This window comes from Podarcis bocagei, assembly GCF_964188305.1.
Source record: "Podarcis bocagei genome assembly, chromosome: 11".
NCBI lineage: Eukaryota > Metazoa > Chordata > Lepidosauria > Squamata > Lacertidae > Podarcis > Podarcis bocagei.
The window spans coordinates 4913956-4939915 of NC_138136.1; the positions used below are offsets into that span (position 1 = coordinate 4913956).

Below are 25960 nucleotides of genomic sequence, written 5' to 3' on the forward strand. Positions count from 1 at the left end.
GTATTTTAGTGTATTTTTGGTTTCTGTGGAAGCCGCCCAGAGTGGCTGGGGGAAACCCAGCCAGATGGGCGGGGTACAAATAATAAATTATTATTATTATTATTATTATTATTATTATTATTATTATTATTATTATTATTATTATTATTATTATTATTATTTATTTCCCACTCATTTCCACCTGGAGTACTTACAGGCCCTCCCACTTCCCTCTCGTACATTAGGCAGGGACAGAGGCTGGCCTAAGGTCACTCACTGATCTTCATGGTTGAGGAAGAATTTGGACACAGATATGCTTAGTCTGAGTCCAATATTCTAACCACTGTACCATACTGGATCACCGAATAGAATCTATTGTAACACAGTTGGCTGCTAGAGTTGCCATTGCAGCAGCTACTTCAAAGGACAATTGTGTTGTATGTTTAGCATTGAGAAGTTCCAGGGCCACAATATTTTTTGGATTTGGTTTCCTTTGGATGATTATCAAGGGTGGCTTATACAATAAAATATAAAAGTTGAGTGCAGGTAGAGGCACACAGTGTAAATAGTGCCTTAGCTCACTGCACTGCAAAACTATGCTTTTCTCAACTGCATTGCCACCTCCTCTCTGCGGTGGAGCAAGGTCTGCTCTCTTGGTCTGCTCTCTTGTCTTCAAATAAGTGCCTTTCATCAGAACATTCTCAAGATGAAGAAGCAATTGACTAACTTGCTTAGTTCCGTGACAGCAACACACTACTATTAACACTATCTTGTCAAGTCCTGGTATAGCCTCAAGACAAAGGCTAGTTAACTATGAATAATCCATACTGGTATTGGAAACCCTTAACAATACTTCTCTGGCTGGTTAAGAAATTCTGTTCTTCCAAATGTTGATGGAATCCAACTCCTGCCAGTACCAGCCACTGCTTTGAGGTTTCTCCCCTACTTTACAATCAGTGGTATATACATTCCACAAAATAAATAAATAGTTGCAGTAGTTCAGGGAAAATCTGTCTAGTGGGCCCTAGGTGTCACATTCCTGTTTTAAAAGCACCCCAGTGACCACTTGAAAATTCAAAAGTGTATTCCACTGTCCATTAGGAAGGAGCCAGCACATTCCAATGCAGTGGTACCACGGGTTAAGTACCTAATTCGTTCCGGAGGTCCGTTCTTAACCTGAAACTGTTCTTAACCTGAAGCACCACTTTAGCTAATGGGGCCTCCCGCTGCCACCGCGCCGTCTGAGCACGATTTCTGTTCTCATCCTGAAGCAAAGTTCTTAACCTGAAGCACTATTTCTGGGTTAGCGGAGTCTGTAACCTGAAGCGTCTGTAACCCGAGGTTCCACTGTATGCGTTTGTAGCCCGATTCTTTTCAGTGCGGGGTGGTCTGGTTTCAAACAATTCTAGACTTCAGCTCCCTTTCTCCTTTCCCTAGAGCCGCAGGGCGCCCTGCCTCCCCCCATCCCTTTTTTACTCTTCTTGGAACGCTTCGCAGAGACCATAACTGCTCTGTCGGTGCAGGCGGGGGCGGGCAAGGTGCCCAGCGCAGAGTTCGTCGTCCTCTGAAAGAGAACAGGCGCCCGCGGCTCTTCGGCTCCGCTGCCAAGGGGGAGTGGCGGCGGCGGAGGCGGCGGCGGCGTCGCGGATCCTAGGTTGCCGCTGCCCGGACGAGCCGCGAGCAGCCGCTCCAGCTGCCGGAGCCCCTGGAATGTTGCAATCTGCCTCCTGCCTTGCATCGCCTCTCTCCGGCGCCCATCCGGCCAATGGCTCGGCCAGACCCAAGCCGCTGGCCAATCGGAGCGTGGCAATTACCATACCTCGGCCCAAGGAGCCAATCGGGAAGCAGGCACGCTCAAGGTCGCTGGGCTTGGGAATATCCGGAGAGGCGGCGGGGCTGCAGCCCCACAAAGCCGGAGGGACGCGGAGGAAGCATCGCCCGGACCATGGACGCCCAGAAGCACGTGGCCAACTTCGGCGCGGGACCCGCGAAGCTGCCGCTGCCGGTACGTGCTCCGCGGGGGCTCAATCCTGCAGGCAAGATGCGCGAGGGGGGAGGATTTGCACTGCGCAGCCCGATCCTATGCGTGTGCCATGGAAGCTGGCCAGGCTTGCTTCCGAGTAGGCTTGCGCTGTAAGTTGGAAGTAAGCCCCGCTCAACTTAAGGCTGCCCTTCCGATAACGCGTTGGGGGCGCGCGCTTTTTGGTGCCCTCGGGACGGGAGTTCTCTAGTTCGCAGCAGTAGGAGCTGCGGATCGTTGATCGGGGAAGAGACTCCCCGAATCAACATTCCACAATGCTAAGAGATGTTGCAAAAGGGGCGTGCTTCTTGTGTTCCCGTCCTCTCTGCGCGGTTATGTGAAAAGATCAACAGCTATTATCTTGTGGAAGCGATATCTCCAAGGGGCAATTTGCAAGTGTTTGCTTTAGGTACAGAGGACATTCCCGCATTCTGCCGTCGGAGAGCTGCCTCGAGACGGGTGTTAGCAAGTTGTAACAAAGGAGGGATTTTGCATTCGTGGTTAAAGTGGAGCAAAGGGTGAGAAAGGCTGGGGCTTTTAAAAAGTGCTGTACTGGATCTTGTCAAGTACGCTAATTAGCTGGCAAGTTCGCACTAGCTCGCCTCTTCCTATCTTCGTTTATCTTCTTGCTGTGCTGGCGTCATCTATGCTGCCAGTGAACTAAAGAGCAATTGCTAACGCCTTGCTCTTTCAGGTACAGTAGTAAAGGGGGAAAAAAAGCTTTTTCAATACTGTCCCAGAACATCTGGCAATTTCCCCTCCTCTTTTTAACTCCCAAAGCCTTGTATTGGAAGAGTGCAAAGCGCGTTTTGTCTCTGACTCCCACTCTCTTTAAAAGGACATATGTCTGTTTTAAAATGTCAAACCTATGCTCCCAGATCTATTATTCGTTACCCATTTTAACTTCCTATCGCTCCTAAACAAATGTTTTGCATGGCTTTTATTACAGGATAACTTTTTGTTGAGCTGTAACACAAGGGCCATTTCAGGGGTTTTAAGAACAGTACACATTCTCTTTCTATGGAGGTGTGTCCCAGCAGCTGTGGAAAAACTACCTAAATTCCCCCCTTCTTTTCTCCAACAGCTGTGAAAAGGAATATAGTTTGCTTGGTTTTTTCCAGTTGAAAAAGCTACTAATATCAGAGCTCATGGAACAAAAATGCTTACCCCTTTTGTTTGTGCATGGGGCTGGAATTAAAAGAACCCTTTGTTTACCACTGCTGAATAAATGCTTTGTGAACATGTAGGACATAAAAGCATTTGCAGATATCCTAGTTTAATATCAGGCGACTGGAGAAATAGATTTTATACAACATATGATAGTAATATGCTGACTGTAAACTCATCTGCTCAGAAAGTTACATCAGCATCTGTCTTGATCCAATCACATATGGGAGAGGTTTGGCTCCATCAGATATAAATTATTTTTCCAGCTTTCCATAAGAATTGCATTCCTAAGCGCTTTAGTTAGTTTAAAGCACTCTTGTGCATTGTTCTCTTTTGGACCTGGGAAGCTGCATGGACATAGCCGGGGGGGGGGGGGGCAGCTGCCCTGTCCTAATCAAGTAAATCAATAAAAATATTTAACTGAGGTTCTCCCTCCCCCCAAAAACATAAATCCTGGCCACACTCATGGGAAGCTGTGAAGTTGTTGCTACTTTCTAAAAGACTGCTTTAGAAGTCTGCAGCAAACATTTTCATTTGAATTAATCTTCATAGATAATATTCTGATAGAGATGTGAACCTTGTGGTCCTCCAGATGTTGTGGGATTCCAACCCTCATAAGCTCCAGGCCATAGGGCCATGGAAGATGGAAGCTGTAGTCCAACAACAGTTAGAGAACCAGATTGCCCATCCCTAATAACATGAGTTTGATGCCTTTTCTAATCAAAGGATTGTGCATTAGTGTCTTATTGTTGTGCTGAATCTGATTAATCAGCTAGAAAGGAACTTTGATGTTCAACAGAACTTGAACCTAAACAATGGCTATTGAAAAATGCCATTATTTTTCAGTGGTTTACTGGGGGGAAATGGTGCCCAGTCTTAGTAATGCCAGATCTGATCTGTCCAAAATGCTGTGCATGAAAATGATAAATTAGGTCATTTATTCCAGCGATCTTTCACATTGGTGCAGAGAATGACTCTGGATGTGAGGTGTTTTGTTAACAACCCATTCCCATTGTTGGACAGTGTACCTGAAACACTGAACAATCTTTGATTGGCTGCTGAAACTTTAGCCATATTGAAATAACCATGGGCGACACTACGCCTGTTGAATCCGTCTTTTTAAAAAGTCTTTATAAAAATTCCTTTTTATAAGAAATATACAAGCTCAGAAAGCATAGCTCAAAAGTAGAAGGTGCATGCCTAGTGTGCAGAAAGTCTCTGGATGTGTCTTTGGTATCTCCAGTTCTACAATAGCAAAAGGAAAAAGAAGCAAAAAAGGATTAGGTGATAGAAAACAACCTGGTATGTCTGCCCATGCTTGGATAACACATACACTTACAAATGATTCTATATAGTAACTAGGATTTGTGAGATTTGACATTGAAATGTCCACAATGATATCGAATTGATTTCTTTTGTAGGTATTGTTAGAAGCCCAGAAAGAGTTGGTGAATTATAATGGCCTTGGCATTAGTGTTCTTGGTAAGGCACTCTTACTTATTCTTGATGTCTTTTTAGCATTTGGAGCTTTTAATTGTATTTTCTAATGAACACAACAAGAAAGAGCTACACATTTAAATGCAGGCATTCCCAGTTTGAGAATTATCCTTTCTGAAATATCTCTCCAACTTTTATCCCACCCTTGCACCAATGAGCTCTGGAAAGCAGATGTCTGAAGGGGCCAGGGGTGTTCATTTTCTCTTGAGAAACTGCAGTTGGTTCAGAGTCACCCAATGAACTTTGTAGCTGAGAAGGACTTTAAACTTTGGTCTTCCTGAGCCACCTGCAACAACCCAGCTACGGCTCTGCAACACCAGCTGTTGCTATTTCCCTTTCCCTTTCCAGTGAAGTGAACTGAGGATCCAGCTACCTTTGCAGTGTCTACCCCCTATGGTACTGAAACAGAAGCTGTCACCCTGGTCTAGCAGTTTCCTCAAGGCTGTAGGAGCTCTGATGTACGTAGCTGTGCTGCCTGAAAAGAGTTCTCCATTCATTGCAGTGGAGGAAGTGGACATTTGAACACAGTTCCTGTACCCACTGATCTTCTATCTCCATTGAATAAATGTGAATTAAAAGATGGCATTTTTATAAAGCCAAATTTATTTTAGTGATACGGTTTGTATTGTGTCATTTCTGATATATTTATTTTGTTGCAGAAATGAGCCACAGATCATCTGATTTTTCAAAAATTGTCAAAGCAGCTGAAAAGTGCTTGCGTGAACTCTTGTAAGTGACCATTTTTATTCACATTCTAAAAAGCCTTTAATCTGAAGACATAGTAACTGTAGTATAGTTCCCACTCCATGTGTAATTTTTTTACAGTAAGTTCATCAAAGTGTCTGTTTTATTGATATGGACACAAGACCAAACACTTTCTTAGAATGATTTGTTCCTAAAAGGTTGCCAGCAGGTTTGGTTATTGTTCTAATATTGTATTGACAAGTGCAAAATACATGTAATACTTGCAACTGTAGCACAGTACCATGGTGTGGCGATCACACAGGGTCTCTGGACGTTTATCGGTCTATTGATCCCTGTGCCACCACGGTGTTTGCTTCCCCGCTGCCACCAACCAGTTACTCTCTTCTTATACCTTCCTAATACCTTCTGACTGATTATCTCAACAGTTTGACTGACTCCTCTTAACAAATTCTCTCCCTCTCTCACACCAGACTAGCCCAATCCACAGACTTACCTTCTCTGTCTCTTCTAACTCCAGACTGTCTTCTCAACAACTCTAACTCTCTAAAAACCTCTGTGCTTAAAACTTATACACACTTAACTCTGCCCCCTGGGTTCGCATTGGTTAGTCATTTTACAATTAGTTAACCCTTTCCCTATGAACCCAGTATGATGTCACAAACATAGGAGGGCAAACGCCACACATGGGTTAGATGAAGATACGGAATATTTGCTCAATTTTTCTCTGAAGAAGTCAAGAGTAGGCCTTCCTTTGTGGTGTCCATGATTGAAGACTGGAGCATGTGAAGTGTCCGAGATCCGCAGGGCAGCCTAGAATTCTGCCTAGTATATCTGGGAGCGGGCTTCAAGTGATGCTTCACAAACAAGAAATGTCAAAGAGATTGCCGTATTTTTCGCTCTATAAGACGCACCTAGTTTTTGGAAGAGGAAAACAAGGAAAAAAATATTCTGAATCCCAGAAGCCAGGACAGCCAGCAGGATCGATGCGCAGCAATCCTGCTGGCTGTCCTGGCTTATGGGATAGGCACGCGCAGCCTCTCCCTGGCAAGGGGAGCCTTCATCCCCTGCCCGGGAGAGGCTGCGGACGGCTAAGGCTCCCCCAAGAGCCGTGCTCCCTTTAAAGAGCGCGGGGAGTGTGTGTGTGTGGCTCTAAAGCCCCCAAGAGCCGCACACACACTCCACGCGCTCTTTAAAGGGAGCGCTGAGCAGAGCCTCCCGCCTGCATTCACTCCATAAGACGCACACACACATTTCCCCTTACTTTTTAGGAGGGGGAAAGTGTGTCTTATAGAGCGAAAAATACAGTAGGTACTTTTTTGCATGTATCTGGACTGGCTATAAATTTTGACTTCTGCAGTTCATTCTGGAACAGCATTGTAAGATTCCTCACTCTGCTAAAATTTGTTCAGCAGCACCAAGCACACGCCTAGTTGATTATCTGTAATTTTGCATTGTCATCAGTCATCCACCCACAGCACAGGGCTTTCTTCTTCATGTTGTATTAATGTGATTGGTCCAGTAGCAGCATTTATAGAGCTTCTGGAACTTAACAACTTAGAAACATTTTTCTTATTTTCTTTGGAAGCTGAAATATGTAGACTATTATATCTAATGCTTATTAGTCTGACAGAGGGTTATACTGAAATACTGTGTATCTGTTGAAATACTTGATAGTAACTGTTTACAAATAATGTAAAACATCATTTTAACAAAAAGGTTTCATTGATCTATAACTGATATTTTCACCGGGGATCTAATTTGGAGAATAACAACTGTCAAATATTTTGAATCCTGAACTGATAGTATTGTTTCATTTTCCCAATACGTCTTCTCACAGAAAAATACCAGACAACTACAAAGTGATTTTTCTCCAAGGAGGTGGATCTGGACAATTCAGTGGTGTCCCACTTAATCTTGTTGGGCTAAAAGAAGCCAGGTGTGCTGACTATGTGGTTACAGGAGCCTGGTCAGCAAAAGCAGCCAAGGAGGCAGAGAAATATGCCAAAGTGAACCTTGTTCATCCTAAACTCTCTAGTTATACAAGTAAGTAAACTTGCAAACGTCAACGTTTGTGGAAGCTAAACTGTTGTATGTGCATTTTCTCTCCTTCTTACTGTTTCTGTTATTTATAAAAACAAACTGTGTGTGTAATATTTACTACAATCCTAAAGAGTCCCAAAGTATGAAAACTGGTTATCTCATTACTGAAATGCAGCCATTCTTATGATTTGGCCTGGATAAGAAGCTTTCGCTGCTGCTTCCTAGCCCTTGACCTTGACCATCTTTCTTAATGGTCTTTTCAAAAACTGCCAGATTTGCACTGTTGGTACCTGTGAACCTCTTCATGCAAATCTAACCGCTTCTGCACATTGCTTTTAGGAGAGGCTAAATCTGGCTGTTACACTCCCATCTTGGCCTTCCCCCCCCCTTCTGTGGGCACATTACATCAAAGTTATTGGACCATGTATGGGTAAAATTGTGCGTGGGAGAAAAAAGAAAACAAAAGTTTAGGAGCATGGGAAAATCAGTAGAGGGAGAGTGAAGATCAAAGCAGAAATGCAATTTGACAAGAGTGCTGGCCTGGAAGTACCCATGATGGGCAACTTGTATCTATGAAACACATCTTGTTCTACCCATTCAACCAAATGCATGATGATATTGTGTGTCTGCTGTGCAGTGCATAAATTAGGGTTCTGTCCCCGCTTTCAGAACAGCTTATGAGACTGTGCAAACATTAGGTAAAGGAAAGAGACCCCTGGACTGTTATGTTCAGTCAAAGGCGACTATGGGGTGCGGTGCTCATTTTGCTTGTGAGAATGATGGGGAGGGTTTTTTCAGTAAGCAGTGCAAGTAAATGTGTGTCTACTTGCAAGCAAGCCCTACTGAATTCAGTGGGGCTTACTCCCAGGAAAGTAGAAGTTAGTTTAGTTGAACTCAATGGGGCTTCTGCATGCACATATTCCACTTAGACCTCTGAGTGGGGAAGCAGATGCAACTTGACTAGTAAATCTCTTAAAATACTCTTAAATTAGGGATGCAGGTGAGCCTAGGGCTTGCTGATCAGAAGGTCAGTGGTTCGGAGTGAGCTCCCGTTGCTTGGTCCCAGCTCCTGCCAACCTAGCAGTTTGAAAGCATGTCAAAGTGCAAGTACAGTCATACCCTGGGTTACAGATGCTTCAGGTTGTGTTTTCTTGGGTTACGCACCCGCCGAAACCCGGAAGTACTGGAACAGGTTACTTCTGGGTTTTGGCGGTTGTGCATGTGCAGCAGTGCCTAATCACAACCCATGCATGCGCAGACGCGGCGCTGCGGGTTACAAATGTGCCTCCTGCACGGATCACGTTTGCACCCCGAGTGTCCACTTTAGATAAATAGGTACCACTCCTGCGGGAAGGTAAACGGTGTGCGCTGCTCTGGTTTTGCCAGAAGCTGCTTAGTCATGCTGGCCACATGACCCGGAAAAACTGCCTGCAGACAAACGTCTGCTCCCTTGGCCAGTAAAGCGAGATGAGCGCTGCAACCCCAGAGTCGTTCGCGACTGGACTTAACTGTCAGGGATCCTTTACCTTTTTTTAAAAAAAACTCTTAAATTAGTTGAAAATATATTAAATCTATTATATGGAAGTTTATTTAATATTTTTATTAAATTTACTACTTCCTTAAATTTTAAGGCCCTCCACCGCCACAGGGAGTCTTGTCAAGGTCCTCTGCTGTTGCAGTGAAGTGCAGCACACCCTCTGCCACCGTGGGGAGGTAGTATGGGACCTTCTGCTTCTGCGGGGGAGTGTATTGCACCCTCTGCCACTGTGGAGAGGTACGGCGAACTCTCTCCCATCGTGGCGAGGCCCAACAAGGCCCTCTGCTGTTGTGGGGAAGTGTGGCACACACTCCACCACTGCAGGGAGGTTGAAAACCAGATATCGCCCAGCCCTAGTGCCAGGTTGGGGAAGCCTGAATTATTATCTAAAGCACGACTGGTTAACCTGTGGCCTTCCAGCTGTTGTTGAACTACAGTTCTTACCATTCAGAACCATTTGTTGTGCTGTCTGGGGCTGATGGGAAATGTAGTTCTTGATTACATGTGTAGCTTATGCATGTCACCAGCATGTCTGTAGCAGCAACTCCTACATTATAACACAGCCATTTGCAAATGCTGTGTTGCTGTTTGGGTGCGTGAGTAGCCTGTTAAGTTCACAAAATACATTGGCATCAATGAGGATTAGCATGCATCATGTAGATCAGGGTGGACAACTTATGGCTTACTAGATTTGCTGGATCCCAACTCCTGTTAGCCTTAGCCAGCATACAAATGGTCAGGGATGATGGAAGACATAGTCCAGCAACATCTGAAGGGCCACAGGTGCCTCACCTAACAACCTTATTATGCTACAAAAGATTATGTTCTGGCTTGAAAGTTGAAATGATTTTGAATGGTGGTCTGTTTTTAGCATCTTGAAAGGACCTGGTATCCTGTTTATTTAACACACTCTACTACTTCCATGATGAGAAAGCGTGGTGGGTAATTTTTTGAAATTGCCCATTTCTCTTTTGTAGCCATTCCAATAATGAATTAACTTTGCTGGCAAAGCAATAGAAATTTGTTGAACCAAAGTTGCTTTCAAAGTTCAATATTTAAAGGAAGTTGTATCTCATCGGACCTCTAAATCTTCTAGCTGGGAAATGTTTCGATTGTTTCTCTGTTGTCTTACCTACTTCAGAAATTCCTGATCCAAGCACTTGGAACCTTAACCCCGATGCCTCTTATGTCTACTATTGTGCAAATGAGACGGTTCATGGTGTCGAGTTTGACTTTGTACCTGACGTTGGAAAGGCAGTTTTAGTGTGTGATATGTCATCCAATTTCCTCTCCAGGCCGGTGGATGTGTCTAAGGTAAAGTTCCAAAAGGGCAGTTTGTTCCTTTGCACAGAGTAACCTAATATCTCAAACTTGGTTTGCTCAAGCTGATTCGTGTAATGCTTTCACTCACTTGTTCAATGAGCATGACTAAATTAGGTCCATTAATTTCAATAGGTCTGCTCTGAGTAAAACATATTTAGGATCACATTGCAAGTTATCACCTGAGAAGGACCTCCTGAGAGTATTTCACTTTCAGTATATGCATTGTTAAGTGATTTAGCTTGCTAATGTTTCACAGCAGTGATCTTTTCCTTTATTTGTGTGTATAGGAACATGCACCAGTATGTGTTCTGCTTATACAGTCATACCTCGGAAGTCAAACAGAATCTGTTCTGGAAGTCTGTTCAACTTCTGAAATGTTTGACTTCCAAAGCACGGCTTCCAATTGGCTGCAGGAGCTTCCTGCAGCAAATCAGAAAGCACGGAAGCCCCGTCAGACATTCAGCTTCCAAAAAAATGTTCAAAAACCGGAACAATCACTCCTGGGTTTCAGTTGTTTGAGAGCCAAAATGTTCAACTCCCAAGACGTTTGGGAGCCAAGGTACGACTGTAATGTACAAATGAGTACATGGATTTAATATCCATTTCCCCTTTCTTTTCTCCTCCCCACTTCCAATGTCAAGTTTGGTGTAATCTTTGCTGGCGCCCAGAAGAATGCAGGCTGTGCTGGAGTTACAGTGGTTATAGTACGTGAGGACTTGATTGGCTTTGCGCTCAAAGAGTGCCCAACAGTCTTGGACTACAAAGTGCAAGTGGAGAACAGCTCACTATACAACACTCCTCCGTGCTTCAGGTAATTTTGCCACAGTACAATATCCTTCATTTTGCTAATTACTCAGAAGCTTACTATGCAGAGCAGAGGTTAGGAACGTCCAGTCTGTGGGATAAATTAGGCCCACCAGGCCTCTCCATTTGGCCCCCAAGGCCATTTTGGCGAAGCCGTGCCCACCTGCCCTATACTAGATAAAGACATGACTGGGCCAAGTGGAAGTTTGCAGACATCTGCAAATGGTGCACAGTGCTTTGCAAACTCAGCTGATGATTGCATAGCGCCATGCATGGCATTTTGCAAACCCCAGGCATCAGCTGATTGCTGCTGATTTGGTGTACAGCGCTATGCAAAAACAGGTTATCTAATGTCATTGTGATGTCAGGCTTTGGACAGGTGGCTGTCCGAACCCACTGGATAAGGGGGATAAGGTTCTGCCCCAAGCTATTCCAGAAAATAAAGCTACTCCAGAAAATAAATGTTAGTCTCAGTGACATAACCAAATTTTCCCAGTGAAATAAAATGTCAGGGTGGTATAAATTTTAGCAGAGTTCCTGCTTTTCCTGAATTGGTCCTCAGCAAGACTGACTACAGACTTGAAGATACCCTTGACATAATGCTTTCTTTGGACTTCCTATTTTGCTGGCAGATAGGCTTACACAGCAGTACTGGCTAATTCTTTGTTGTGTCCTTGATGTAGTGTCACGTTGTGGCACTGTGCGAAAACTGCAAAGATGGTCATGGCAGTGCCAGGTCTGCTTCTGATCATGGTCTGAATTGAGCCGAGAAATTCTCTGCCCGTAGTTTCAGTCCCTCCCACTGCCTACATGCATCTCTTGACTTACCTGTTTCAAGCTGAACTGGCTCAGGTGATTATTTCCCCAGACCAAAATCCCAACCAACAACCATGCCTTTTCCATTTTAATTGTCATCTAGGCATCATGGTTACTAAATGGAATTTAATTAGCAGTTCTGGATGCAAACAAGGTAAAACTAACTAAAGGGTTACTCTGTGTGTTTCTGAATTGCTGACAGCAGTGAAGTTGAGCTTTTGTTAGTAGGGTAATTAGGAGTTAATAGTTGGTGAGTGAGTGTAAGTGTGACTACTGAACCAAATACTCTTCAGATCTACTGTGTGAGCACATGAATTATGTGAATGGAAAATTTTAGTTATGCAAGCAGTTCCTACAACTTCTTTCTGTAATGGGTTAGGAGTGTAAAACAGGCATTTCATTTTTTCCAGGGATTTAAATCCCCATTTCTAAAGGTCTGTTTCAACTTCATAGGATGTACCGATGGAAAAATGTTATGAATGTTACCTAGCAAGGTGGAGAAAAACCATATCAGATGCAGGAGTTCAAACAGATCTCTTAGTATTTAATTGTGCAACATGTGTCTACCACATACAATAGGCTGGTGCCCCCCCCAAACCCTTTCCCATCACTAGAAGTTTCGTATAGATTTTATTCACACATGCCAAAAGTTACTTATACGATAGTGAGTGTTGGCAGTGTTCTGGAATGCATGGAGTATTTTAACTTTATTTATTTCAAATAATTTTATATTGCCCTTTAAGTAAACATTTTCAGGGGGGTTTACAACCCCATCAGAAAGGCACCATTTCCTTCTCCCTGACAAGCCCAACACAAACATTGCAAGGATTTTAAAATTTGAAAATATGGCTATGCCATATAACATGATTGGTTGTTTCTGTCTGGCTAAATAGAAAAACCAAGAAAAGCTTCTCTGCGAAGACAAAATGGGGTGTGGTGGAAGGGAAGAATGCATCATTATTGATAAAGTACCCTATTTGACCAGTGGTGAGTTTTGCATCTATTGGTCATATTTGGTGCCTAGTTTAAGTACCTCCCCATTACATTATTCTAGTATCCTGAGTATGGAGTGAAAGGTTTACATGCATGGAAAATTATTTCAATTAAGAAAAACTGAATTCTCCTTGAAGCCATAACTGCTAAATTATCAGTAGCTTGCATAATAATTGTATACTGTAGTAGGGACATAAAACTCAGGGCAGACAATTGCAAACTTTTAAACTTCATTTTTTCTTATATATTTGTAAACTAGTTACCCATTTTTTATAACATTCCATATTTACAGTGCTGTAAAATTTGTAACCTGCAAGTTGGCTGGATGTTTCTGCCTCGTGTTTGCTTCTTGAAAACAACATGTGTCTTGCAAGAGATTGACCAAACTCTCTTTCCTTTTTTCGGTAATTCTGACTGTTTCTCTTTCTTCTCTGTGCAGCCGTTAGTTGGCTGGGGACCTGACCTGAATGTCCATGAGCTGCTGTAGTGAAGCACTGAATTAAATTATTCCAATACAGATCGTTTTAACCTCTTGCCAAAAGGAGTCCTGGCTTCCTGACATTAATCTGCTGCATGAAGATTAACAGTGCTTTTTCCCCCCCTGGGGAGAAATTGCATTTCCTAGCTACAAGGATTTCCCTGATATTCAAATCTATGACTAAACCTGCTTTGGGGATGACATGGAAGCTTGCTATGTGGCTTTTAAAGTGGGTCAGTCTATTACGCCCCCTGCCCCCACTGTATTTTTGTGGATCATAAAGGCTTATGTGAAATCCAGTACAGGATATAATGAACCGGTACCAAACAGGAATTCTCTGAGTGTGGGACACTTTTGCAACAGGTGTGCAAATGAGAAAGAGTGATGTGGAAATGGAACAAAATAGCTAAGGAACAGGAATGTTTTATATTTTAGGCTTATTGTCTGCCAAAGACTTGTGCTGGTTTGTGTTGTGGCATCAAAGTCTGTCCTTTTGTCTGGAAAGTGGATTAGAGCCCCCATACCAGCTTCAACACAATTCACACATTGGAACACTGATTTCTGGACGTTCTCTGCTTCCTTAATGCTCATGGCTTTTGTGTAATGTGCTGGAAATGGGGCATGTATCTGAGTGACAATACAGATTTGTGTGATTCTGGGACCAAATCCAGGCACTGGCATAATGGCAGCTTTACAAATAAAGGGCCCATGATCCTGCTTCCAAAGTAGTGACCAACCAGAAGGTCCCTGGAGAAGGCCGGCAGCTTAGAAGGACACTCCTACATGCCGGCTGAGTAGGGTGAATGATGCTTTTCTGCACATGGGGACAGTAAAAGATCAGATGACTTGGGTGAGCAGTGTGATATACAGTTGGCTCAGGCTATTTGCCTACAATAAACACTGTTGATTTAGCAATAATCCAGCTTGGTTCAATAGGAGCAACTTCCTAGTTAGCTGAGAATCTGAGTTGGGAATCTCTGCCTTGAATTCACAAGGTAGTCTTGGGTCAACATTATCCCTCAGCTATTCATCTTCCTTGCATTCAAAATGGCAATCCTTACAAACAACACTGTAGTGTACTTTTAACAGTCTTGAGCAGTATTTGAATGCTTAATATTAATAGTAGTTATAGTAAGTATGTCTAGGATTATGGCTATTAGCTTTTTACAAGAAGTTTAGTATGCAAAGTGACATCCATGGGAAATACCTGTGATCAAGCAGAATTCTCTCTTTGTAGCTAAAATCACAGACAATGCTTTGCATTCTGATTTTCATTCAGTAACTTTCTTTGGAAGAGTTTGTCAATGGCTACATGAAAGCAGCAGGACACTATTGTTCTTACTGGCTATTGCAAAAAAAGAACAGCTCAAGGTGTAAAGCTTTAAGTTATTTTAAATAGGAAATAGGTTTGATGAAAATGTTAATGCTGTCGTATCAACAGGAGGCCAATGCCAGCAATATCTTTTGCAAGTTTGAATGGCTTCTCTGCCACTTGAGCCAGGATCCTTTAATTTGACCAGTATTTCACAACTGGATCTCTTGTTGGTTAGACCATAATTTCAGCAGTCATGACAGGGCCTATACAGATGAAGAAACAATGGGAATTTTCAATTTTGCCCTAGCATTATATCTACAACCTCCAGTTGTCTCTACGGTATTGTGTTCCCAGAGCACTGTTAACCAGCAGCTAGATTCTAACTAGAATACAAAGTATTATATAGGAAGTTCTCTTGCTTTGGCTGACAGGTTTCACTTGCCGTAAAATGATGCTTTGCCTTTTTGCATGTGATTTGGCTTGCTTGCTTGCGCCGTTTGAAACAGGATGCCTGCTGACACCTTGGCATGACACACGCCTGGTCTTCATGGGGCATACCAATTTAGATTAGGTACTGGGTGCATTTGTGAGTTTATGCGTTGGGGACAGATGACTCTGTCTCTTCCCTGTCCCCCAACACACTCTCTTGTTGGTTTTACTTCTCTTCTATACCATGTAAGCAAAACTTGCTGTTTTTGTTATTGAGACATGAACATAGCATTGCAAATAATTGGTGCCTCTTCTCTTTTGATTCCAGTATCTACATCACAGGCTTGGTCCTGGATTGGGTAAGAAACAGTGGCGGAGCTGCAGCTATGGATAAGCTTAGCCAAATGAAGTCACAGATGATTTATGATATTATTGATGGATCCAGTGGATTCTACGTGTAAGTTGTCCTGACTTTTACCATTGTTACTGTGCAGAGCAATCTCAGAGGAGTTTGTCTATATAGGACTTTAGCAAATCTTCCACACAAACACTTGTGGAAAACTAGCGTTTCAGTGAAAAAACTTGTAGCCTTGCTTTCTCCCAGGAGCAGCAGCTTCTGGGTGTGTGTGTGTTCATATTGCGAGAGGACTATGCCATGCTAGAAATCACTTGTTTTGATGGTATGTTATCTCTAATATTCTAGTTACAGGTAGGTAGCCGTGTTGTTGAAACAAAATAAAAATAAAATTCCTTCCAGTAGCACCTTAGAGACCAACTAAGTTTGTTATTGGTATGAGCTTTCGTGTGCATCTGAAGAGGTGTGCATGAACACGAAAGCTCGTACCAATAACAAACTTAGTTGGTCTCTAAGGTGCTACTGGAAGGAATTTTATTTTATTTTATCTGTAATGGTTTACCTTCATCCTACCCATTTCATAACTTCTAGCTTGTTAGTTCCATTTAAGTGAGATTATAGCCAGGAGAAACTTATTTCCCCCCATGGCAGCTACAGGTTTTTGCCTGTAGCCGGCCAGCTGTTTAGGAATTCACAACAAAAGTTGTGGCCATTGTTATGATGGCAGTTGAGCTGTATGCATCTTATCAGTATGTACTGCTGTATTTTGTGCCATGCTTTTTGACTGGAGGCTGTTTACCTGTGAAATGCCACCTAAGCAACGAAGTGCCTTACTGGACAGAGCAAAATGTGAACAGCTTTTCAGTGCGCCAAGAATCTGATTTCATCATGCAAACTTGCTAGAGTTTGTTGGCATTGCGTGTCTCTGCTGTATGCTGGTGTGAAACAGTGAAATTGTTTTTTAAATGTACAGTGCCTGCTTGTTGACTCCTTTCAACCACAACCAGAAGTGGCCTAAATTATTTAATACCCATTCTCCTTTTCAAGTGTGAATAGATAGCAGTGCTTTGCTATCAAATTGTGGCAATTGGCTTTTATGCATGTAGATGGCTTAGAAGCCTATTTGGGCATTCAGTGATATATAAACTTAATAATAATAATAATAATAATAATCATCATCATCATCATCATCATCATCTCACATGGGCTTCAGAGTTCTTGTGGTTGAGATTGTGCTGCATCAGGTGAGCTAACTGCAGGCTTGCATGCGGCTTCTTGGTAATTGCAGCTGCAAATCTCTTGTTGAATTTCTTCTGGATTTGATGAGAATTAGGTGGAAGACAAGTGTAATATAAAATGATTTGCAGCACGTTCTCCTTCCAGTCAAGCAAAAGAGTCCTTCAGCCTTGCCTCTTGCCACTTGCTCCCCTGTGCTGTGCTGCCGCCTTTTTGTACATCTGGGAAAAACAAAAGCTTCATTGGCTTTCCCCAGCTAGAGGAGCCTGTAGTGGAAAAGTACATTTCTTGTGCTTAAAAAAAGTTTATTTCATAAAATTTTATATACCACTTGTTTGCAGAAAACAGCAAAGCAGTTTAATTTTGAAAGGCAACCTGCCAGCTTTGTGTATTATTTCCCCTTGGTGTTTATTTAAAAGTTGTTCAGACACACACACACACACACACACACACACACATGATTCAAGCATCTTTGGCAGGTGTGTTGAAGATCTTCACACATGGGGACACATAGTCTTCTCACATGCCAAATAAACGCCTGCCAAGTGACCAGGAGCAGGGGCATGGCTGTTGCCCACGATAGGGCATGGCTAGCCTTTGCAGATGCCTCCATGCATTCTTTCAGCATAAAGGGATGAGGTCATCTGACACTTCCCCATGTAATTTCCGTGTAATTATCTTTCAGGTAGCCCTTTAGAGTTTGCAAGTAGAACTGATTTCTGTGGCTGACAAAAGATTATGTCACTTAGAAACATAGGATGGTAGTCAATTAAGTTTTACTCAGAGTAGACGTCCAAAAATGAATGAACATGGCTATGTTAGGCCCATTAATTCCAATACCACCTACAATTTAGTTCATTAATATGTACTCATTTGATAACAAGCCAAAATATGGCTGTAATCATATTTCTGTGAAATTTCCAGGTGTCCTGTGGAGAAGAAGAGCAGGAGCAGAATGAATGTTCCTTTCCGGATTGGCAGCATTAAGGGCGATGAGGCCCTGGAAAAGAAATTCCTTGATCAAGCTACAGAAAACAACATGCTATCCCTGAAAGGGCATAGGTAAGAGAGAAGTCTGTGAAGAAGCTTTGGCTGAGGTTGAGTTACAATGTGACAGAAAGAGCAGTAGGAAGTGAACACACAAAAATGAGAGGCATTGTCATTTCTCAGAATTGTGGAAAAATACAGGTTGTATTAGTGCTGAAGCTTAGCTGTGCTGTCCGTAGACCCTTCCATTTTGTTTTGCAGAAAAGCTCAAATGCTGATATAAACGTTTCTGAAAATTTAGCTTCCTTCCAGCTCCGCCCTAATTATTACATAAATGAAGTTCTCTTCTTTCACAGTCCTGAGAAAAGACAGTATCTTGATCATTCCTTTTAGTTCACTGTTGGAGTTGTATTTCCCCACCCCTGTCTTGTGCTGGAGCTGGTCTTCCTGCCTCCCGCTTTCCTCTTGGCATCTGGTGTGGTGATGCTTGCAAGGCGATGCTTCAAAATAAATCTGTCACTCTGGTCTAATTATTGCTCCCCTCACACAATCTCAAACTCACAGTTCTTCTGTTCATGCACTCTTGGAAGAACAGTATGAGGAGACTTCTTTTCAGTTTGTATGCATCTAAAGCATTGCTGTCTTTAGAAACGATCCATTATTCTCAACAAGATGCCTCTTGTTAGCACACACCAGCCTTCTCCATCCACATGTTATTGGACTCCAGCTCCCATCAGCCAGCTGCCAATGTGGCCAGTGGACAAAAATGGTGGGAATTATGGTCCAGCAGCATCTGGAAGCACCAGGTTGGTATAAATTGAGGGTGGGCAACCTCTAGACCTGGAGACCAAATGTGGCCCTCAAGTATTAAAGGTTTTATGATTTCTGGCTCATAAATCCAGTGGTCTAGCAACACTTCCGCTTGTAAAAGGTAAAGGACCCCTGGATGGTTAAGTCCAGTCAAAGGTGACTATGGGATGCGGTGCTCATCTCGCTTTTCAGGCCGAGGGAGCCAGCGTTTGTCCACAGACAGCTTTCCAGGTCATGTGGCCAGCAGGACTAAACCGCTACTGGCACACAGAGGACCGCTACAAGTGCCAGAGCGCACAGAAATGCCATTTACTTTCCCGCCGCAGCAGTACCTATTTATCTACTTGCACTGGTATGCTTTCAAACTGCTAGGTTGGCAAAAGGTGGAGCAGAGCCCAAGAGGCTCAGTGGTTTAGACCACAGTGCCACCTGTGTCCCCTCACTTCCGCATGTGCCAGCCTTTAAACTGGCAGAGAAAAGAACACAGCTCCTTCCCTGGAAGCACATTGAGGGTTGGTTGCACATAAGAGGCAATAAAATACTCATGGAAGCAATAAATAAATCAGTGAAGTAAGACATTTACTTGAGCAGGTTGCAATATGCAGCATTTACTTCATCTCGATAGAACAAAGGTACACTTAAAGTCCAAACAAGAGTCTCTGTGCTCTACATGTTGCCGGTAAGAGAAGAAAAAGGCAAGACTGGTTAAAACCAGCTCTCTGGGTCTCCTGTAGGAACTGCACATGTCCAGAAATAAGTTCCCACAGTCAGTATCTGCTTTGGTAGACTAAACAATCTGTGAAAGAGTTTGGATTTGATATCCCGCCTTTCACTCCGTTTAAGGAGTCTCAAAGCGGCTAACAATCTCCTTTCCCTTCCTCCCCCACAACAAACACTCTGTGAGGTGAGTGGGGCTGAGAGACTTCAAAAAAGTGTGACTGGCCCAAGGTCACCCAGCAGCTGCAGGTGGAGGAGCGGAGACGCGAACCCGGTTCCCCAGATTACGAGACTACCACTCTTAACCACTACACCACACTGGCTCTCAGCTGCTTCTTGAGTCTTCTTTCTGTTTCTGGAAATGAATGGCTCTCAATCATTCCAGGTCTCTCTATCTGCCCCTCAGGACTTACTACTCCACATTCGGTCTTTAGCTGCCACACCGCCTTTCCAGGTCATGTTTGCCGCTGTCCCTGATTCACAACTTCATTGAGTGCTTTCGCCTTGCCAGAATGTTCCCTTGTACTCTGATAAGACCTCTTTCTTGCATAGTGGAGGACAGAGTGGGGTGTGTGTAGAAACTAGCCTGCTGTTCAGAGGTAGAAGGTACACTGGAGGCTCCGCCCACTTTTGCCTCTCGCCTTGCTCACCACTGGCGTCTTTTCCCAAATAGGCTTGCCCAGAAAAGAATGCAGCCTTTGGGCTGAAAGAGGTTACTTTCCCCTTGATATAAATGAATGTTCTGTACTACAAAAAGAATATAGTGCACTGGTGAAACTGGGGGATGCTCCAAATGTACTGTTTCCCTGCATTTCCCCTTATTCTTTCAGATCTGTGGGAGGAATCCGTGCTTCTTTGTATAATGCTGTGACAAGAGAAGACGTTCAGAAGTTAGCAACATTCATGAAGAGCTTCATGGAGCGGCATCGGTCATGAACTCTAATTAATTAGCGTTGCCCCTCTTGGAAATAAAAGTGTAATGAATTGGAAGCTGGTGGAAATATTTTATATACTAAAACTTTCAATCCCACAGTCAAATTTTGGAAACCAATGAAAATCCCAGTGTCTCTTGCATCTGCCCAATATTCAAAGCGGTTTTGGCTGTAGAAGATCCAGGCTTGCTTGTCCTGCACTTTGAGAATTGACCCCAGTGTTTTATCACAGTCCCTAGAGCTATGCAGTTCATTTGGTTTTTTTAAGTGGGTAGGTAGGGAGATAATTTAAAATAAAATGTACTGAGGATAGAGGTAAAAACATAGAAAATACATTTTGGGGGGTTACAATCAAATAATAGATCTTATTCTAATTGCCCCTGCTAAAAACTTTGCAGTTCTTGCTGTCACCTTATCATCTTGATCTGCTAAAAGAAACGACACAGTAGCAATGGTTGAGCGACCTTGGCAGGGACAACAATAGAGGGGTAGTGGGTTAGAGGGGTTGTGGAGATTAGTATTGCATACATGGCAACTCTCTGAAATTGTTGTTCTCAGTGTAAGGGATCTGACAAACAATCCCATCTTACGTAAAATATTTCCCCGGGTGCCTGCTTGTTATTTTCCTGAGGTTGGTTTCCTCCTTAAGAGTGTCATGTGCTTAGTATGGTAAGCAAAGTTAAATACAGTGGTACCCCTGGTTACGAACGGGATCAGTTCTGGAGGCCTGGCCATATCCCGAAAATTTTGTAACCGGAGGACCGCTTCTGCGCACACATGTGGCGCCACAGAGCGCTTCTGCGTTTGCCGTGGCCGTAACCCAAAGATTCCGTAACCTGGAGGTTACGCAACATGAGGTACCACTGTATTTAGATAACATTCAATGGGAACAGATTTTATATGTTTAATAATTCCAAGTACACCTCACTAGTGCCTAAGGGAATTACTCGCAGTCATCCTTTGTTAACATCAGGCCTTAGTTTTTGAAGCAGGAAGCCTGTTAAGTTTTGCTGACTTTGACCATGGAATTGTTAAACGCACACTTAACTATACTGTCGTGCAGTTCCCTCCTCTGCTTTTAAAATACTGAACTACTTCTGACTTAAAGACATTTACATTTGGCACCCTTCCATTTTACAGCACAGAAACCAAAATCACTTTCTTTCCCTGTGCCCTCCTGCCTGTTTTGAAACCAACATTGCCTTCATGTTCACAAGATCCCACACAATTCCCCCAATGAACGTTTTTGTTCAGGGGCCATGTCACACCCATTGTGCCTTCTTGGAAGATGCACTCGCAGCAGAAGGAGGCCTTGCCTGTTCAGGAACCGAGGAAGCTTCCTTTCCCGAGTCAGACCATTGCTCCCTCCAGCTCAGCATTATCTGCACTTTCTGGCAACCACTCTGGAGTCTCAGGCGGTTGCAGCCCTACAGGGACACGCTGGGGTTGGAACCTGCAAGCCAAGCAGATGCTCTTCCACTGAGCCATGACCTCACCCCCCCCTTGCTCATCATACATAATTCTGTTGTGTGTTTTTTAATGACCTGTGCAGAGATTATGTCCATGTAGGACACAACTGTCGTGTATGAAATGGCCAACACTCTTAACTTGTGAAAGGAAGGTTCAGTTTATCGTCCCCTTGCCTTTTATTTCATGTTCACTCTCTAGTATAACTTACCCATCTGCCCAATAATGTTTCCCTTAAAAAAAATTTTTAACCAAAACTGTTTATTTCTCAAAGACTACATTCATTAGATCATGGCATTTTTTTTAAAAAAAGTTCCTTTAGCTGTTTGTTTGTTTTTAATGAAATAACATTGTTGATAGAATTTGGCCACCTGATCAGTTCGTTTCTTAAGATTGGATTTCTTAGCCACGGAGACAGTTATCAATTTCTTGTACAATTTCATGTGCACTTTAATAAAATCATCATCATAATATTAAGAACAACCCTTTTCCTGGAGTTTTTACTTAAAAGTATGTGGGTCAAAATAGAAGAAAGTGTCCTCCCTGCTTTGTTTAAAATAACCAAGTTTTTCTTTGTGTATACTAAATTGAAAAATAATAAAAGTCTTTTAAAGTATCACTGGTGAATTTGATGTTGTTTGTTTTAACTTTGAAAACTCAAAATGGGATGCGAAACTATTTTTGAGACACTTTTTTTAAAACCTACCTCCTGAAGTTTTAAATCTGTTCAAAAGCATTTTATGTGAATCTGCTACCTCAGTTCAGCGGTGGACTAGTAAACTTATATTTGCACATAGTCTGGATATTGCTTGATTCAGGCTTAGCCAAAGTGGTTCCCATCAGATGTTGCTGGACTCCAGCTCCCATCACCCAACATGACCATTGGTTAAGAACAATGGAAGCTGGAGGGCACCACGTTGGCTACCCCATTAGCATTATATTCTCAATTAAGCTCCACAGTCCCAATATGTAATCTGCTTTCATATACAAACAATTAAACAGTCCTATACGTAGTTATTCAATCTAGTCTGAAGGTCCATACTACTTTTTCTCCTGCAATATCCAGCTGCCCTTTTAAATACTAGTATTGATGACCACCACTGGATGGATGGCCTGTGATTAAAGTGAGCTGAACAGACAGGTTGTGAGAATTTTGTATGTATATATTCACTTTTATTACAAGATCCCAGTTCTTTTGCTTTCGCCAGCGGCTGCATTGGCATGTCATGCTAAACAAGCCATGGCTTTGCACAAGTGCATGAACATGCTGATCCCAATGAGCCTCCTTGCTTCTCCTTGGGCTTCTAAGTAGATGCAGCATTGCAGCTCAACCAAGCTTTGGCTTGGTGTGTCTGAACTAAGGAATGTATTTAAGGTGTCTCCTCCTTACGCTGTTGCCAAGATTTGTCCTATGGTTACATGTTGTGGTTGAGGAGGAGAAGCCTTAATCATCATCCTAGGTTTGGGCAAGAAGCCAAACCTTGGCTTAGCTGCCATTCAACATTGATCTAAAAGGCTAATGGAAGAGCAAAGCAGGTGTGAACACCTCTCTGGGAGTCAATGGTTAGGACATGAAAACTAGGTCATTATATGGAAGTTTAAGAGAATGCTGTGTTGGTCAGTGCAAAGGTAAAGGACCTCTTGACAGTTAAGTTCAGTCGCAGACGACTCGGGGGTTGTGGCGCTCATCTCGCTTTACAGGCCAAGGGAGCCGGTGTTTGTCCGCAGACAGTTTTTCCGAGTCATGTGGCCAGCACGACTAAACCGCTTCTGGTGCAACAGAACACCAAAACCAGAGCAGCGCCACGGAAATGCCATTTACCTTCCCACTGGAGCGGTACCTATTTACTTGCCTTTTGATGTGCTTTCAAGCTGCTAGGTTGGCAGGAGCTGGGACTGAGCAACGGGAGCTCACCCCATCGTGGGGGTTCAAACTGCCGACCTTCTGATTGGAAAGCCCTAGGCTCTGTGGTTTAGACCAACAGCAACTTCTCACCTGCACTATCCCAGGGGTAGTAAGTTGGAAGCCTACATAAAATATAACTAAACATGACCCCCCTTTCCCTCAATGCTCATCCCAGGATTCAACAATGACAATAAGAAGACAGTCCAAATAAAACTTTTCTCCATGTGAAAAGAAGTATGGGTGAAAGAACATACAGTGGTGCCCCGCAAGACGAATGCCTTGCAAGACGGAAAACCCGCTAGACGAAAGGGTTTTCCGTTTTGGAGGTGCTTCGCAAAATGAATTTCCTATGGGCTTGCTTCGCAAGACGTAAATGTCTTGCGAGTTCCTGCGGTCCCCCCCCCCTTTTTCCCTTTTTCCCAAGCCGCTAAGCCGCTTATCAGCTGATCCTAAGCCACTAAACCGCTTATCAGCTGATCCGCTAAGCCGCTTATCAGCTGATCCGCTAAGCCCGCTAAGCCGCTAATAGCGCTAATCCGCTAAGCCGCTAATGGGCTTGCTTCACAAGATGAAAAAACCGCAAGACGAAGAGACTCGCGGAACGGATTCTTTTCATCTTGCGAGACACCACTGTAATACCCAGGCAGACCTTCTGCCCACCAAAGAATTACCATCAAGTCAGTGATTTGAAAAGTGATTTGTTTCCCACAATGCCCTTGTAAAACAGTGCAGGAATGGATGGCAACAGCTTTGGCATGGAGTTGAAGTTCTCTGGTCTGCTGGGATTTAAGATACGTAATTTGATATTTTCATTTCATCACGGGTAGTATTAAAGATGGTATCAGTTTATCTGAAACTGGGTTTTCATATTTTTTTTCATAAAAGTATATGAAATTGAAGTGTCTTAAAAATAAAGCTGTCTAGAGAGACAAAACAGCATGACTCTGTAGGATGGATTTAATATGATAGGTGAATCAGGCTGTGATTCTAACCAGTTATTATGGAGTCAGCTCCACTGAACACAGTGGATCTGGCTTCTGAGTAGCTATGCATTGCATTGTGCTGTGAATATAGCAAATAAGTTTTCTTATTTTGCTTCTCCAAATTACTAGATGCTAGAAGTAACTAGGATTAACCATTAAAATTGATAGGATATTTTGATAGATTAGTTTCTGTCAAATTAAGGTGTCAAATTATTAGGCTTGGCATTATATCAGCATATGATTAATGTTCATTATAGTACACTCTTGGAATGTAAAATAAAATGTGGGAGAACCTCTTCACATTTGATAAGAATGCATAATTAAAAAGTGAAATGTTACTTGGTTTTTATGTGAAATCAATCACTTTAATTGGAAAGAAGTATCCCTTATTTCTATTGGTAATTGGGCTCTTGATAATTTTAAATCAGGATTCATGACAGTTTGTGATAAATTGGCTCTTTTTAGGCTAAAAGAAGCTCAGAAGTTATAATTACCCATGGATTACTCCTGGATGGCTAGATCAAAGAGATGGAAGGAGACAGAGAGAAAAGCTGTTTAGTACATGAAGATTTATTAGGTTTTTAAGCAGCTAAAGAATTAAGTGTGTATTGGTAGCAAAAACAAAAGCCTATGCAGCAACTAAAATCCCAGGGAAAAATGGGTCTTGAAGGACCAGAAAGATAGAGAGAGGTAAGGGGTATTTTAGGCCATGCATTAATCTGCAAACATTTGGGCTGAGGAAATTATGTGTTGGGGATTTAAGTGTGTGGAACTATTGTAGCAGGAATTGCCAGTAAAATGATTAGAGCCATAATTTAGCTAAATCAGAGTTCTTGGGTTTAGTTGTCTCCCTTTATTTTCAAAGCTTAGGATATCCATAGCTGTATATGCTTAAAAATAATATGCAAATATTTGTTTGAGTGGGTAGAGATTAGGTATAATGGAAGGGGGTGGTTGAGGGCAAAGTCCACCACATACCTGACAGCTCTAGTTGGCAGTCAGCCACAGGTAGCTGCAACTCAACAACCCCCCACTCACACCAGTTATCCCTACTTATACTGTATGTTGATGTAAATACGTTCTGGAGCAACAGGCAACTAAAAAGCAGTGTTTCCTCTTGGGAGTCCTTACTGCCTGAAGGCAAAATTGCCATGTATAGACATTAGATACTAGAGCAGTTTGATAGAGAATTCATTATGCATTAAATAAACTATAGTTAAACAGTAACCTGCTTCATAATGGACGTTAACAATCCGTAAATGATGCAATACACTCATGAAGCAGAAGATCACGGTCTATTTCATGGAAATAATGGTTTGCTTAAGGCACAAGCAAGGCAAGTTCTAGATTAGCTGAATCATCAAACTAGGCATGGTGGTGGTGGCAGACACATGTGATACAAACTCACCCTGTAAGGATCTGGTCATTGGTCCTGCCGGCCATATCTTTATGGTGGCCTGTCCC

The 25960-nt window shown here is 42.8% G+C and overlaps 1 protein-coding gene across 1 annotated transcript; it reads left to right on the top strand.

The window, feature by feature from the left end:
- The first annotated feature begins 1830 nt into the window (after positions 1–1830).
- Positions 1831–22223, top strand: PSAT1 (phosphoserine aminotransferase 1). The gene is made up of 9 exons (XM_081213811.1): positions 1831–1984; positions 4588–4648; positions 5323–5392; positions 7206–7411; positions 10087–10259; positions 10910–11079; positions 15432–15560; positions 17619–17756; positions 20039–22223. The coding sequence occupies exons 1-9, from the start codon at positions 1925–1927 to the stop codon at positions 20142–20144; spliced, it is 1113 nt and encodes a 370-aa protein (XP_081069937.1). The 5' UTR covers positions 1831–1924; the 3' UTR covers positions 20145–22223.
- The last annotated feature ends 3737 nt before the right edge of the window (positions 22224–25960 follow it).

Coding starts and splice junctions, on each gene's coding strand:
- PSAT1 (XM_081213811.1), top strand. CDS start 1,925: ATGGACGCCCAGAAGCACGTGGCCAACTTCGGCGCGGGACCCGCGAAG. Junction 4,649..5,322: donor CCTTGGCATTAGTGTTCTTG/GTAAGGCACTCT, acceptor ATTTTGTTGCAG/AAATGAGCCACAGATCATCT. Junction 15,561..17,618: donor GGATCCAGTGGATTCTACGT/GTAAGTTGTCCT, acceptor TGAAATTTCCAG/GTGTCCTGTGGAGAAGAAGA.